Source organism: Muscardinus avellanarius, assembly GCF_963383645.1.
Source record: "Muscardinus avellanarius genome assembly, chromosome: 2".
Lineage (NCBI taxonomy): Eukaryota > Metazoa > Chordata > Mammalia > Rodentia > Gliridae > Muscardinus > Muscardinus avellanarius.
This window is the reverse complement of record NC_137787.1, coordinates 168,206,675-168,223,232: the sequence shown is the minus strand read 5'-3', so window position 1 is coordinate 168,223,232 and position 16,558 is coordinate 168,206,675. Positions and strand designations below refer to the sequence as shown.

Sequence of the window (16,558 nt, the reverse complement as noted above, 5' to 3'; positions counted from 1 at the left end):
TGATGAAAAAGCAACTGTATAGTAGGTACAAGTATCAGGGTTTAGGATTTATAATAACCTGTCACTCTCTAGGCAAAATATTTAGGCACCTATCTTATTCCATGAGACCACTTTAGTGTCATACAGTTACATTCTGTAATTGAGACATAGAAATAGCTATTTTACAAGCACAGGTTTATTATTATTATTACTATTATTATTATTACTATTATTATTATTATTTTTTTTTTCTAGTTAGTGTCACTAGGGTGACTCTGGCATTCTGAGCATGTTTTAAAGTGAACATGGTATGGGCCCCAGGCAAGCACTGCTGTGTGTCGGAATCTCTGACTCTCAGAGGTTATTGACTTCAGGAAGTTCCTAAAAGAAAAGAAAATTAGAAGAAAATAATTGACTTAATATTTTTATAACTAATGCTTGAAACTTCATAAAACTATAATATACATAAAGCTTCTTAGCAAGAGGTGGTAAATTGAACCAAATATGTGCCAGAAAAGAAAACAAAATTCTTAGTTATAACTTTAAGAATTTATTCCTAAGTTGGTGAAACGGGGGAGGTTTCTTCTGAGCCCCCAAGATGAAATGGGGGTTCTTGAGAAGAAACCCGGAGTTTCATCAACGATGAAACGGAGTTTCTTGAGAAGAAACTCGGCATTTCCTTACTGGGTTCTTGTCTACGGTGAGCGAAGAATGACACTTGCAGACTGCAGAACGGGGAGTAAATGGTTTATTGGAAGCAGCAGGGAATAGGGAAAGGTGGCTGAACACCCCAAAAGGGCTGTCGGAACTCTGGGGTCCAGCAGCTGCCTTCAGGACATTACTTGGGAGTAGCCCATGCCGAATGCCTTCAATTACAAGCTGGTTTCTTCCAGAGTCCATGCGATCTGCCAGAAAGGAGATGCAGGTCACCCTAGGGGCCTTGGTCAGCCTTGATGTTCAGCAGAGGCCTTCAGGTCACTACCCGAGAGTAGCCCGGGCCAAATGCCTTCATTGCACTCCGCCTTCTCTCAAGGCTAACGTGACCTGCGAGAGAGAGAAAAGCTCCTCAAAAGGGGAGAGGGAAAAAACCCAATTTGGTGGCTGGCCTGAGGTTTTCCCAGATGTCTGCATGTCCTCTTTTTGGTTGTGGTTAGTTTGGAATTCTGGGAAGCAGCTCTCAGAATTTGCATAGGGTATTTGCAAGTCCTTTGAAGGGTTTCCTTTCAGGAGTGTCAGACTGGCTCCTTGGTTTGTTGATTAGTAAACTGATGGCTTTGTGAATCTTTGGTTCTTCTTATCTCTGAACCTTGGCCCCTTGCCCCTCAGGAAATTAGGTTTTTTTGAGTCCTCTTCCCTATCTGCCTATTTCCTTTCTATCTCCTCACCGGGTGTGGTAGCGCATGCCTGTAATCCCAGCATTCGGGAGGCTAAGACCAGAGGATCTTAGTTTGCGACAACCTCAGCTACTTAGTGAGGCCCTCTGCAACTCAGTGAGAACTGGTTCCAAAATAAAGAATAAAAAATAGAGCATGCGGTGTAGCTCAGAGGTCAAATGCCTCTGGGTTCTATCCCAGACCCATACACACACATACAAATAAAAGAATTTATTCCTAATCCCAGACTTAACATTTATTGTCTTTGAAGTAGGTGTTTGGGGGATTGATAAGGAGAAATTTTCATTTGATCAGAATTTCCATGATATAAAAATTAAATGAGTATAAAATTATATTACCTTGCCTTTAAATTATTCATACATTGAGAATATATTAATTATTTTTTAATCTGAATTTTTCCTTTCTTGATGCCTGACCACAGGACAACCTCTAGAACTAAGGATGAGAGAAACTTACCTTATATATTTCTTTTACACTGAAAAAAGTGTGATAAATTGTCCCAGCCCCATAAAAATTAATGTAAGGTTTCCATTCTCCAGTTTATTATAGTCTGACCTCCAACCCAGAGGTCAGAGAGTCAAACTGATTAATTCAACTTCTTGGTCATTATTTCAAATGAAAGTTCATATAGGGGGATAATTGGTTATGCTGATATCCTCATTTAATTATGCTTCATTGTTAAAGAATTAGGTTAGCAATACTAAAGGTACTACAATAAAGGGAAGACTACCAGATGTTCTCTTTTGATGTTTTACATCTAAATACCTCCTCTTTTTATTCTCAGAATATCAACACCTTTGAGAACAGAATGTTAATGCTTGATGGGATGCCGGCAGTCAGAGTCAAAACAGAGCTTTTGGAATCTGAACAAGAGGTAAGCAGCATTTTCCAGGGGTGCCCCGCCTCCTTCTCTTTAGGATGGTACCATTCATTTCCAGAGCCTCCTGAGGCCAGCAGAACACTTCTGGGTTTTCCCTCACTTAACATTTCTCTTAGTAAAAATCATTTGAGACCGTGGTTGATTCTCACCCAGTTCCAACCTCAAGTATTACTTCCTTGGAGGGAATGGCATCCTGAATTGAGGAAGGCACAGTGGCCTCATAAGAACCTATGACTGTATTTAAATTGACGAATGTTTTGAACGCTGATGAAAGTCTAAAGCAAAGAGGAATTATCTAGAAATAAAATGAGGATAGAACCTCGATATCAAAATAGCTTGGTTCTTTCTGTGTTAAATATAGTTATGGGTATGGTACTGTTTATTGAGTAGATTTCTCTTTTGACATTTGTAACCCCCCACCACAGTATAATTTTGTTGTTATTTAAACTCCATTAGGACTAGGGACTGATTGATAAAATTGAAGCAGAAAAGAAGAAAAGAAGATTATTTAATAATTCTTAGACAAGTTGATGAATTAATGTATAGGTATTAAAAATACAAGAACCAAGACCAAGGATTTCTTTTAAAGGACATATAACCATAAATGTCAACATTTCTAGCTTCACCAGTAAAAAGCATAAGAACAGTATAATTGCCTGCAACATCAACTTACCACTTTCTATTTATTTATTTAAAGGAGAAAGTACTGTTCTTATGCCACAGTATACACTGGCCACTATCTTATTAAACTGCCACCAGTGAGGCAGCTCAAATGAATGAAAAAAGACATAAACAAGTAAACATACAATCTTTACCTTACTGATATACCTCCTATTAAAAAATATCGATTTAGCCGGGTGTGGTGGCGCACACTTGTAATCCCCACACTTGGGAGTCTGAGACAGGAGGATTGCGCCGGTTTGAAGCCATCCTCGCTGGCTTTTAAGAGACTCTGTTTCCCAATTTATAAAAAGCATAAAAATAGGTCTGGGAGTGTAGCCTGGAGGTAGAAGTGTTTCCAGGAAACCCAGTACCACCAAACCAAACCAAACCAAACCAAACAAAAAATATCAATTTAAAAAATAGCAATGTTTTGTACTTGAATACTCCTAAGAAATTTTAAATGTGAATAAAATCTCATTGTTATAAGATAAAATCAGGGTGGAGGAGTTCACCTGGGGTCCCACCCTAGGGTGAGGGTACTGAAGGTGACAGATGCAGTCTGAGGGTCTCACGCACCCGCAGCTGTGGGTGACAGGCTGAATGGCAACTCAGTGTAATTTCTTCTTTGTGTAAGGCTATGATTGAAATAGACCCCTGTTATAGTAGAGGATGTCATTTTACTATTATGTTAAGTGTTGATTTGTATAACTCTGGAGTGAACTTAGAGTGCCAACCATCTATGCATGGTATAATGACCAACTTGTAATCACCCAGCCTAAGACCGAGGTAGCAGAGCATCATGAAAGACAGAACTGAGTGGCAGTTACTGATGTTATTTGCTCATAGACAAACTTGCGGGAAAGATTCTATGTTCACCTGGTTTATATAGTTGGATTGACCAGGTTAAGCTGTATATAGTCTCCAAACCATCTGGAGAGCTTTAACCTTGGACAATTCACCTAAGCACTGAAAGGATTTGTTTTATTTCTTTGGAGTTCATGATACTTTCTTCAAAATATATATTCAAACCATATATGAAATGTATTGAACGTATTCAATATATTCAAGAGGAAGGCAAGAACTACAGAATACCTACAGCCAGAAACTTTGAACCTGGCCAATGGTCAAAGCCAGGTTAGTGGACTGTTTTAAGCAATTTGGTACTCTTTAGCAATATCCAGAGAGTTTGTCACATGCACTGTTGTTTTTCCATTTCAAGGTAAGATTTCAAAAATATTTAGGTATTAAAAAAGAAAGTTAATATTTTTAGAGGTTTTACAATGCAAATAATAATACAACATCACATATTTATAGAAAGTAATTTTTTTTGTCCTTAAATAGGGAAAGGAAAAATTCTGGGTTCCTAAGTATTATAAGAAGTCACTTTATTAAAATCAGTGTTTTTCCTTGTGAATGGAACTGGTGTTGATATTTTAACCCTAATTTGGACTGTCCATGTTGGAGAGAAATAGAAACTTTATATATTTTTTCTTAGTTTTATATGTACTTCTTAAATAAATTACAGATAAAATTTCATTCTCTTTTGTGGAAAATCTTTAAGAGAAACAGCCTACAGTGTTTAATGAAATGTATTATGATTTAACTCTTTGTATAATACAATAATTTGTATTTAATAGTTTATAATATGTTAAATGTATTCCTTACATTTAGATCATTTTAGTGATTTCCAGTTTTGGCTACTTAAATGAATTATTTTATTGAAGGTAATGGGGTGGGTGGCATATAATATATAATTTTGGAATCTCAGGCCTATTTTAACAAAAGGAATGAATGCTATAATTTTGAAGATTTCCTAACTCTGTCCTCATTTACAATAAAAATTGTCCAAAGTTTGAAGCCTTGTAAAACAGACATACACATATTGGTGAAATTTTAATAATTGCATGTGTAATCACATAAAGATGAAGCTTGCGAGGTAGAGTGAAAAACAAGTTATGGAAACCCGTCTGTCACAGCAGGAATGAGAGCCTGAGCTGGCTCGTTGGTCGAATCTGTTAACAACTCTGAAAAAACTTGGTTTGTGATTCTCTACTTAAGACATAGACACCTTAAGTCTTTTGGGGAAGAATATGGGTATTTCAGTCATTATTTTAGAGAGAGGCGACTTTACACGGACCTTCTGTCTCTGCACCATGAAGGTACATGTTTGTTCTCCCGTCCTGGGCATTAGTGGCCACTTAGATCTTCTCTTAGCTAGTCTCTGCAAGTTTCCTGCCCTTCCAAGAAATTCTGGACCTGATGAGCATGTTTTAGAGCTTAAACAAAGACTAGGGACCCTGCCATGTTAAGGCTATAAAAAGTTCTGGATGCCCCGCCCCACCCTCTTACCACGTGTTATGGTGTGTGCATGTAGTTGTGTTTCTTTGTCAGATCTTACACTCTTAGAGGGCAAGGACTATTGGTTACAGGTCTTCCTTGTATCTCTTGTATTTCCTGGTACATGTAATTGTTCAGTAAGTACATTACTTCTTCAGCTTGTCTACACATTATAACTAACATAATGAAAAAATATAAAAGCCATCAATAGCTCATTGCACACCTACTCTGCATCCTGCGGTTATTGTAGACATAAAAATCAAAATTGCACAGGATGCAGTGAAACAGGCCTTTCATTTCAGTACTTGGGAGGCTGAAACAGGAGGGTGGAAGGTTTGAGGACTTAGCAAGACCTTGTTTCAGAATAAAACAGGACTGGGTGTGTAGCTCAAGGGTGAAATGCCCCTGAATCCAGTCTCTACTAACACACACAGACACCCCAAAGTTGTAAATACTGGAAATATATTCGGATGGGTGGCACAAGTCCTCCTGTTGTGGCTCTGTGAACCGAGTAGGTACGGAGGCAGATGGGCACCCGCTCTGAGTGCCTTCTGTTCTCAGCTCTCCGAACCACGCTGTGAGTTATGCGATATCCAAGTAGATTATCATCGCTGCCTCCTGAAATGTGACTTCAGTTTCTTCAGGCTCCTGGGTAACACCGCGCGTGCTGCTCAGCGGTCTGCAGGAAGGGCATGTGCTCTTGTGATCTGCTTCGGAGACACAGCAAGTAGTGTTGGAATGACTTTGCCTGTGACTTTTGGTTCTTCAGCCCCGCTGTTACAGGAGCTTCCTAAATGCGGTCAGCCTTTGGATGTTCTAACAGGTGATTAAGCAGAAGACTACTGCAGGAAGAGAGCTTTGGAAGACTGCATCCAGAGATAAGGCAATCTGCAGAGGAAGGGCACAGCCTCAAAAACAGAGAGCTCGGTTTACTCCCAGCCCTGCAGATGCATGACTTGGGGGGGGGGTCCCTCATATTTCCAGGCCTCCCTGCTTGCTTTCTTTTGTACGGTGAGGATATTAGAGACACCGTCCTAAGCTTTCGTCCAATATTCTATGATCCCGAAGAAGTGTGAAGAGTGAGAACAAGCATTTCTAATTAGGATTTAACAGTCGCACAGCAATGAAGCTATTTCCACGTGAAAGAAAGACTGCAAAAACTTTTAAGTGACTTGAGTTCACATGTTTGTTCTGCCAGGTTCGGCTCCGAGGGTTGGACTTAGTCTCTGTCTACTCACTTCCCCTCAGCTGGGAAGTGGACTGAGCACCCAGGCTCACAGGAGGCTGCCTCACCTGGTGCACAGGAGGCTGCCTCAACTGGTGCGTGGTGAAGAAGTGCTTTCCTCTAAAAGACGAGCTGGAGAACAAAGTCTATTGCTTCCATTTCTGCTGTTCCAATTTTCTTGAGATAGTAGGGATTTCAACATCCGTGTTACTCCTGTAGGTCTGCGAGTCTGTTTACAATAAATGTCAACATGTCACCCTTATTTTTTTTTTCCACTTGAGCTTTCATTTATGTGTATCTGTGGGACTGTTTCACATCCTAATTAGATTTTATCATGTGTAAAACAGGACAGTGAAATGAGAAAATAATTCTATTGAGAATGATATAATTTTGTTTTGATGTTAGTATCTGGTCATGTTAAGGAGAAAAAGAAGTTCCAGGTTCATATACTTTTAAAATACTGAAGTATTTTTAGAGCAAATTATAAAAATGTTTGGGATTTGCTGCTAAATAAGATGGGAGATGGGAATGGATAGGAATAGAAGTAAAATAAAAATGATCATGAATCCAGGAGTCCATCCATATTGCAGCTAGATGATAGGTCTAGGGAGGGCTTGTTTATGCTGCCTATTTTTTTAGTTAGTTAATTAATTTCTTTATTTTGTTTTACTGGGGATGGAACACAGGGGCTTTTTTTTTTTTTAAACCTCTGGGCTATATTCCCTGACCTATTTTATACTTTATTTGGAAAAAGGGTCTCTCTAAGTTGCTGAGAGCCTTACTAAGAAGCTGAGGCTGTCCTCGAGCTGCGATCCTCCTGTCTCAGCCTCCCAAGCACTGGGATTACAAGCGTGTGCCAACACGCCCAGCTATGCTGCCTATTTTTATATATGCTTATAATTAATTATTTTTTGGTACGGTGGATTGAACACAATGGCATTCTACCTCTGAGCTATACCCAGCCCTATTTTTTCTCTTTTATTTTAAAACAGTTTCTCACTAGGCTGATGAGAATATCACTGCTTGCTGAGGCTGCCCTCAAACCTGCAATCCTCCTGTCTCAGCCTCCCAAGTACTGGGATTACAAGCATGCTCCATCATGCCCAGCTTAATCAATTTATCTATTATTTTGCAGTACTGTAGTTTAAACCTAGGGACAGTGGACCACTGAGCTACAATCCTAATCCTTTAAATTTAGAAGCAGCATCTCACTAAGTTGCACAAGCTGGCCTGGAAATTTCTATCTTCCTGTCTCAGCCTCCCAAGTACTGGGATTCCAGGTGTGCCTTATGATGCCCAGCTAAATATTGCCCCCTCCCCTACCCCAGGTAAGCATGTACCTTGTCATTGAACTACCTCCTCAGCCCTTGAAATTCTTTAAAGTAAAATGTATGAGAAAGGAAGAGCCCTTGAATTAACAATAGGGAAAAAAGTGACTTAGGTAGAGTTGCTGGGGGGGAGACAGGAAAGACACATTCCTCAGTCAGTCTCCCTCACTGTCTATTTCCTCAGCCCTGAGCTAGAGGGAAGAACTGTTTTGAGGCCCAGCACCAGCCATATATATGGGGGTTGAAGCCCTGGTTACCCGGCCTACTGATCCCGTGGACTGGCAAAGCAGAGTGGCAGTAGTTTGGCAGAGTGAGAGAAAGAGATTGGATGTTTTGACAAGCAGCTGGTATTGGGGGGGTTGGGGTGCGGGGGACTAAGGCCCCTTGCCACCGCCATGTAGCTTAGGGCAGAGGCTAGACTCGCCAGCAGGTCCAGGTTCATGGAGATCTCTGTGAGCACCCTCCTTTAGAGACTGTACAAAAGAAGACAAAGGAGACTTGGTCTTTCCCTTGAAGCAGCTTGCAGTGACTTACAACCCATTCTGCAAGACATTCATAGCAGGGCACTGAGGATATTTCTGTCTCAACAAGGCCCCACCCCCACCCCCAGTGCCACAAAGCAGCTCCAATGGAACTTCCTGGAGAGCAGAACTTGTGCTTCATGCTTCTCATTATTTCTCCTCGCCTTGGCCCAGGAGCTTGTGAATAGGCAGGACTCAATACACAGTGATTCATTCAGATACTGTTTATTGTAAGTGAGAAGCCTGTGTGGCGCACTGTAGAATGGAGAGAATTTTAAGGCTGGTGGCCTTTTGAAAAAGACCCCAATTCTTAGGCTGAATAAAGAAATTTAGCCAGGTGCAAGTGTTACAGCCAAACCTAGTGATGTGCTGTGCAGTGCTTATCAAAGACAGGCGACCACATTAAAAACTGGGGAGGGACCAAAAAAACAAACCTATCTTTTTTCCTCCACAAGCCCCTGTGTTTAATTTTACATTAAAGACTTAATGTACATCTGTGTGTAGAGGCTTAGTAAGACAGCGTTACTTTAATGACTATCAGAGTTAAAGAAAAGACATTTATTAAAAATGCCACTTGCAATAGCCTTTAACAGAGACTCATTATTTTCTCTCCTACTGTGGAAAAGGGGCCAGCATTACTAGCAAATTGGTAGAATTATCTTAGAAATATGAATTTGCTTATCATTTAATATTCTCTGCTTGAGATCGTTTGATCTATAGTGAAATAATTCCATGTCGTTACCTGGCTTCAAAGAAAAACATATGCAGAAGCTGAGCTTTTGCTAATGTGAGATCTTTTTTTTTTTTTTTAAAGCAGAAAAAAAATCAGTACTTGCAAAAGTCATGTTTTAGGGAAGAGATATCCTCTACTAAAAATGCAAAGTTAGACTGATTTTAATAATGTCAGAATGGCCAATAAATGTATTAATAGGAAGAATTGAAAATCAATGAGCTGTGATAGTAATTACAGATAGTACCCAAGGGAAATATAGCAGGCAGACAAATCCTTTCCCTCAGGGCCTGCCCTGGGCAAAGCTATGAAGTTGCTAATTCTGCCCTTCTTCCTTTCCTTCAGTAATGTACTTCTCCTTCAACTCTATTCTTATCACCCACAATGCTGATACCCCGACCCTTGGATTGTGCTCTGTTAGTTCAAGGTACCTACAGATGACCATTCGAAACTGCAGTCTTGTTAATTGAGTAGCGCCTAAAATCCTATCCTTGCCAAGAGCTATTTGCATTTTTATAGGGTCAGTGCCTTGTGAACAGGAATATTTCCTAAAGAAATTTCATGCTCTGGGTAATTTGGTGATTTTGAGTTGAGGCAAATTAACCTTTCCCAAATGTTTCAGCTGATGCAAGATCACGGTCTACTTTGCCTACTTGTCTTCTGCTAGAAGAAACAAATACTTGTATCATGCAGTAGCATTTTTTTCTCTAACTTGATGTGTTTTCCTGTACAGTCATTTGCACACTGATTAACTTGAAAAGGTACCTCTTATACACCCCCCCCACACACACACACACACCAAAAAATAGCCCATTAACCTTTGGAGGGTTTTGACATCTGACCAGGAAGGATTACCCTCCTGCCATAAACAACTTGAAAATCAAGCAGAATATCTGAACGGTTTCCCACATGTTGGAGAATAGTGGTACTTAGAAGAAGAGCAAAAAGAGAGGGAACTGCTACAGCCCCAGCCCCCTGCCGCCTGCAAGTGGCTTCTGGTTAGTAAAGAAGTGTGAAGGGACCCAGCAAGGCCTGGGGTCTTGCTGGATTAGGCAGGGATTAGAATTTGGAATCCAGGAAAATAATTCTTGAAGGGAGCAGTATCCAGGAGGGAGGGATTTGCACAGAGTTAGCTCCAGAGCTCTCTAGAAGGGTCCTTCCATTAAAAGTTTCTCGCTAAGCACTTAATTTCCCGAGTGTGGGCCAGGACCAGGAGAGACCCATGGGAAGGCATTTGGCCCAGCAATTATTGGAGCATACATACAGTTCACACAGACTAGAAAGGAGAGACCTCTTTAGACCTGGGATATTGGGGAGAAATCTGAGGAGGGGTCACAGTTTGGGAATGGGTTTAGGTGCAGCTAGTCCTAGAGTAATCTGAACAGAAGCTGTCATGACAAACCTTAGAAGCAACCAGTCTGAAAAGATCAGACTGACCTGCAAGTTATAATCAACTGTGTTTCAGAACAAAATTCGAATCCAAAGGAATTCAGCAGATTCTAGCGCAAAATAATGTACAAATCACACCTGGCATCTTGACAAACTTACCAGATGTACAAAGAAGTAAGAAAATATAGCTCATGACCAAATGAAAAAAATGGATCAACAGAAATACAACCAGAAATAAATAAAATTAATAGGCAAGGACCTTAAAACATCTGCTTTATATCTTTTTTTTTTTTTTTTCTGTACTGGAGATGGAATCCTGGGGTATTCTACCTCCAAGCTATACCCACAACCCAATTTTTTTAAATTGTTTATTTTGAAACAGGGTCTCACTGAGTTGCAAAGGGTCTCACTAAGTAGCTTAGGTTGGCCATGAACCCAAATCCTCTTGTCTCAGCCTCCCAAATGCTGGGATTACAAGCGTGTGCCACCACTCCTGCCTTACTTTCTATCTTATATTCGAAGATATGAAGGAAAACCTGAAAATTATTATAAGATAATTAAAAAGTTAAGTGTTAACTAAAAAAAGAAATTTGAGAAATGAAATAGCATTAGTACACACTATAGAATAGAAAGATCAATGACTTTGGATCTATGGCAGTAGAAACTATCCAAAATAAAGCTAAGAGAAATAACAACAATAAAGAGCCAGGCATCATGGTGCAAGCTTCCTAGTACTTTGGAGGTTGAGACAGGAAGATTGCAGGTTCAAAGCCAGCCTCCATAACTTAGTGAGACCCTGTTTCAAAATAAAATAATAAAACAGTTGTGGGGGTATACCTCAGAGGCAGAATATTTCTAAGTTCAATCCCTAGTACCACAAACACATACATACATACATGCATACATAGCAGAACAAAAATATAAATTAATTAACTAATAAAAAAGTCCAGAGTCTTAGTGAGCCATAGAGAGTATCTGGTTGTCTACCATGTGCAGTTGTTTTCAGGAGCAAAAAAAAAAAAAAAAAAAAAAAAAGTGAAAAAATAATAGCTGAACATTGTTCAAGTATGATGCGAACTATAAACCCACAAAGCCAGGGAGTTCAGGGAAGCCAAAGCAGAGCCACACCAAAAAAACATAATCAGTTGGTAGAAAGAGGTCATGAAGCCGGGCGTGGTGGCGCACTCTTGTAATCCCTGCACTTGGGAGGTGGAGACAGGAGGATCAATAGGTCTGGGAGTGTAGCCCAGAGGTAGAAGGGTTCCATCCCCAGTACCACCACCAAAAAAAAAAAAAAAGTAATGAAGAGACCAGTCTATAAAGAAGCCACAGGGTGAAGATGTAGCTCGTAGATGAAGGAATAGAAATCCAGCTTCCCATCAGCAGCTATGTGGGACAGAAGAAAGAAATTGCTTTAGGCAGAAGGAGAAGGATACTAGAGCAAAATTTAGATCTAGATAAGGAAATGAACATCTGAAATGGCAAATATGGCAGATTTGAGCAATCTGTTTAACAGGAAGTTGACTCTTTTTTGGGGTATGTGGTACTGGGGATGGAAACCAGGGGCATTCTACCTCTGAGCCACACCCCAGCCCTATATTTTTATTCTTTGTTTTAAAACGGGGTCTCACTGAGTCGCAAAAGGGCCTCACTAAGTAGCTGAGGCTGTCTGCGAATCGAGATCTTCCTTTCTCAGCTTCCCAAATGCTGGGATTATAAGCGTGCACCACCACGGCCAGTGGAAGTTGGCTCTTTTAAGCAAATATAATGATGCATTGTGGAGTTTAGGACTTTGAACGAAAATGAGTAACAGCAGGATGGAGAGAGTGGGATGGAGTGAAGCACACTGCTGTAGGGCCCTGTGTGGAGGAGATAGAAAATATCAGATAAACCAAGAGTGAGAAGGAACTGGAAACACTGGAAAGAGTGCTCAAGCTATCTAAAAGAGGCAAAGGAAATCAGAAAAAATCGAAAGAACAGGAGAAAGAGAAGAAAAAGAGCAAGATGGTAGATAATTATACCAATGTAAATCACTATTCCAATTAATAACTGGAACAAGTTGTCAGTTTGGAAATAAAATGAGACTCAACTCTGTAAGAAATCTCCTTTCACTATAAAGACACGGGTTATATGTAAAGGAATATAATCTAGGGTGGTCAGATTCATGAAAGCAGGAAGCATTAATACATTGTGGAGAAGAAGATGGTCAGTGGCTGAATACACGGCAGTAGAAACTACACAAGATAAAGCAAAAGAGAAACAGAGAATGAAAATTCAGAATGGAGCCTAGGTAAGCTTTGTTCAGTAAATGCCAGGCATCTTGGAGCAGGAAAAATGAGACTTAGTTGTTTGATGGGTTTGTGAGATTAAAAATAAAGTTTAAGGGTTTATAACACTGTAACATAGTAGTTAACATAGTAGTTAGTATTAACATGTAGTTAATACTGTTGCATACTTAAATGATTAAGAGGGTAAGTTTTAAGTGACATGTTCTCAAAAAAAAATTAAAAGTTAACAATAAAATACTAGAGGCTTGAGAATCTATAGCTGTGTAAAACCAAATATGCATCTCTGGCTGAAGGAGGAATTGAGCAGATACTGCTTACTGTGTTTCAGAGGGAAGGTGACTTTTTAATACAGTTTCTTATAGCAGCAACCAAGTGTGAGTGTGCGGCCTTGTACTTAAGATGGTCACTTTTTCAGTGAATGTTGGTTTTGCCTACGTCCTTCTTCTCCATCCAGAAGAGGAAGTTATAATATGAAAGGGAGTCTCCTCATGTTTTATCAGGGCATTCTCACTGATAGTATGTGTACAAGTCTATCCGCAGATCAGAGACTGGTATTCTTAATATCCAGTAACATTTTTATTGAAGAAAGTAAAATGCATGATCATGTTATCTTGAAATAAAAGCTGTTCATAGTTTAGAATATTTTCTTGTAGAAGTATAATTTATAATAAAATTATTTAAAAAAAACTGAAAAAGAGTAGAAAAGTCAAATCATACAAATAGTAAAATAAATTGTGCTGCTATGAACATTGGTATGCATATATTACTGTAGTTCTTTGATTTCAACCCCTTTGAAAAGATACCCAGTAGTGGTATTGCCAGATCATATGTTGGGTCCCCTTCCTTCCTTTCTGCCTGCCTGCCTGCCTGCCTGCCTGCCTGCCTGCCTTCCTGCCTTCCTTCCTTCCTTCCTTCCTTCCTTCCTTCCTTCCTTCCTTCCTTCCTTCCTCGGGTCTGGGGATGGAACTCAGGGACACTCTACCTTCGAGCTACACCCCCTGCCCTATTTTTTATTCTTTACTTTGAAACAGGGTCTCACTAAGTTGCGAAGGGCCTCACTAACTAGCTGAGGCTGTCCGTGAATCGTGATCCTCCAGTCTCAGCCTCCCGAATGCTGGGATTACAAGTGTGTGCCACCACGCCCAGCCTATTCTCAGTTTTCTAAAATATCTCCACACTGATCTCCATCGTGGCTGAACTAGTTCGTGCTTCCACCAATATATTATTTGACTTTTTATGCTTACCATTCTGATTGGGATTGGAATCTCAGTGTAGTTTTTTTTTTTTTTACATCTTCCTGATTGCTAATGATGTTGAACATTTTTTCATATTGGCCATTTGTATCTCTTCTTTTGTGAAGTGTCTATTCAATTCAGGTCCATTTCTTGATTGGGTCAATTTATTTTTCTAGTGTAAAGCCATATTTATAGCAGCACAATTCACAATAGCCAAACTGGAACCAATCTAGGTATCCACCAACAGATGGAGTACAAAATTATTGGAAATACACACAATGGAATTATACTTAGTAATAAACAAGAACAAAATTACATCATTTTTAAGAAGATGGAAGGACTTGGAGAACAAAATGTTAGGTGAGATTAGCCAAGTACAGAGAGTGAAGGGCTATATGTTTTCTCTAATATGAACGAGCTAGGGAGTATTGGGGATACCAGAGGGCTCCAGATAATGGAGATGAACCTCAGTGGAGCTAGGGAGGAAGTGTAGGGGAGGAGGAAGCCTGAGGTCCATTAATGAAAATATTACCATTGACTATGCCGTGAATATATCATAGTCAATCTGGGTACTTGGTATCGGAAGGGAAGGAAATGGGGAGGTGGGGGGACACCAAGTACAATGTGTCTGTATGTCATTGTCAACATGATTTACATTATGATGTGAGATCATAATGCACCATTAAAAGAAAAAATAAACTACATAAATGAGTTGCTGAAAAAAACCCAAATAGTAAATATAAACAAAAACCTGGTACCTGTATTAGTTTCAGACCCCCAAAACAGGAAATATAACCAGAGATAAAAATGGAATATTTTGTAACAGGTTCAGTAGGCAAACATAACAGTCCCAATACTTATGTATCTTAGTGACCCTTTGTGTAGATACAGTAGTATCTCCATTAATAAATAAAATTGCTGAGATAACCATCCATGCAAGGTCACACAATCAGTAAGTGATCAGCACAGAGCTGATGTCTTGTGACTTGAAATATTTTCACTATTGCACGCCGTCTTTGTAGCTCAACTTTGATAATTATTGCAACTATTTATCACATTGGACACGATCTGGTATCAAGTCATTTTCAGTATTATTGTTAATAGTTAGGAAGCTCTTAATGCTGATTTTCTGAAGTTTTAGTTCATTTGCCCAATAAATACAAATTTGCCTCCAGAGAGTGAGAGCCTGCAGAAAGTATAAACTTCTGGAATCCTTCCTTTTTTAAAATTAAAACAAGTTATGCTTGTTTAATGTAATGTTTTTACTTAAGAATAGATAAAATTTGCAAAAATAATCCCTGGTCATCACATGCGCAATGTTCTATTTTGCTCTGTGTCTATAAATTTCAGAAATCAATAGAGCAGAGTTAACACCATACTTTAGATTCAGTCTCTAGAATCTCTTCCTGTCATAATATTTTGGGAACCCAGAATTTTATAAATAATGTTAACAAGGTGACAATTTTATATAAATATGTCAACAGTTTTCTCCCTGTTATTGTATAAATTATGGAAAAATCATCTCTGAGGAAACTGTATATTTTAACTACCAAGTCATTTGGTCTAGTCATGATTTTGGCCCATTTATTGTCTTTCTGAGTGGTCATGTCCACAACCGTGAAAGAATAAAACTGTACCCTCTGTTACTGGTGGGTCTTTTTTTTTTTGGATGTCTGAATGTAATATTGTCAGAACTTCTGCTTAGGAATGAAGCAGGAGATTCTTCTCATGGGTCATAAATGAACCATGATGTTCAGATGATTCATAGTCACTGTGACTAATCCTCTCCTTCTAGCTGTCAAACTTCAACTTCATTGTTTATGTCATAACTATCTTTTTTAATAAAGTCATGGAGATAATGATTCATGTAGATTGTTCACTCTTAAACCCTATGTCTGCATTTATAAATATGACAGTCTTTTTATTCTCTAGAATTTAGATGAAGTACTTTTCTTAGGCTTTTAAAAAACCTTGGTTTTATCCTTTTAATTTTCAACTTGAAAGAAATTAATATAACTAGGCTTAAAACCTCCAACCCTCCTTGGCTAAGTCAGCTATAACAAGGTAGTAGACCAAACCTCCAAGCTTCACCTTTGGTCATGAATGTCATATAAAAGATGAATACTTAAACTCTAAAAATGGATTATCAGTGTATTATTATATATATTCTAAAAAGGGGGGAGAGTATTTGACCTGGAATATTTTCTGTGAACACTGCTTTTACTACCAGCACATTTTAAAGACCTAACAGTCTGGATATTATTTTCACCTCATACATATAACTTCCTCTTGTACAGATTCATACACTTTTTTTTTCCTCACACAATATTGTGTTCATTTAGAATTAATATATTGCTACAAACTTCTCCGGTCTTTTGCTATCAGTTATTTTGCAAAGTAACATGATTTCATAGACACCAGCATCAAAACTTTTAATGTCTTTTGTTCTACCAAGTCATAACAGAGGGAGTGACCTCTTTCTGTTTACATGGCAGGACTGTGTGCTGTCTTTTAGTCTCTTCCTCTTCCCTGCTTATTTTAGTCACCATAGTGGCTTCTGATATTCCTTGCTGTTGGATACATTCATAT

At 39.1% G+C, this 16,558-nt stretch overlaps 1 protein-coding gene across 3 annotated transcripts in view; it reads left to right on the top strand.

Annotated features, from left to right (window-relative positions):
- KLF12 (KLF transcription factor 12) overlaps positions 1 to 16,558 on the top strand; it is a gene marked incomplete at both ends in the record, with an annotated part of 318,174 nt that overhangs the window by 60,934 nt on the left and 240,682 nt on the right. For 2 of the 3 annotated variants that reach the window (XM_080689232.1, XM_080689231.1), the window contains one exon: positions 2,158 to 2,247. The exons of the other annotated variant lie outside the window; for it this stretch is intronic. In XM_080689232.1, the coding sequence (XP_080545358.1) occupies positions 2,158 to 2,247 (90 nt within the window). The remainder of the gene's footprint in view (positions 1 to 2,157; positions 2,248 to 16,558) is intronic. 3 annotated transcript variants of the gene reach the window in all.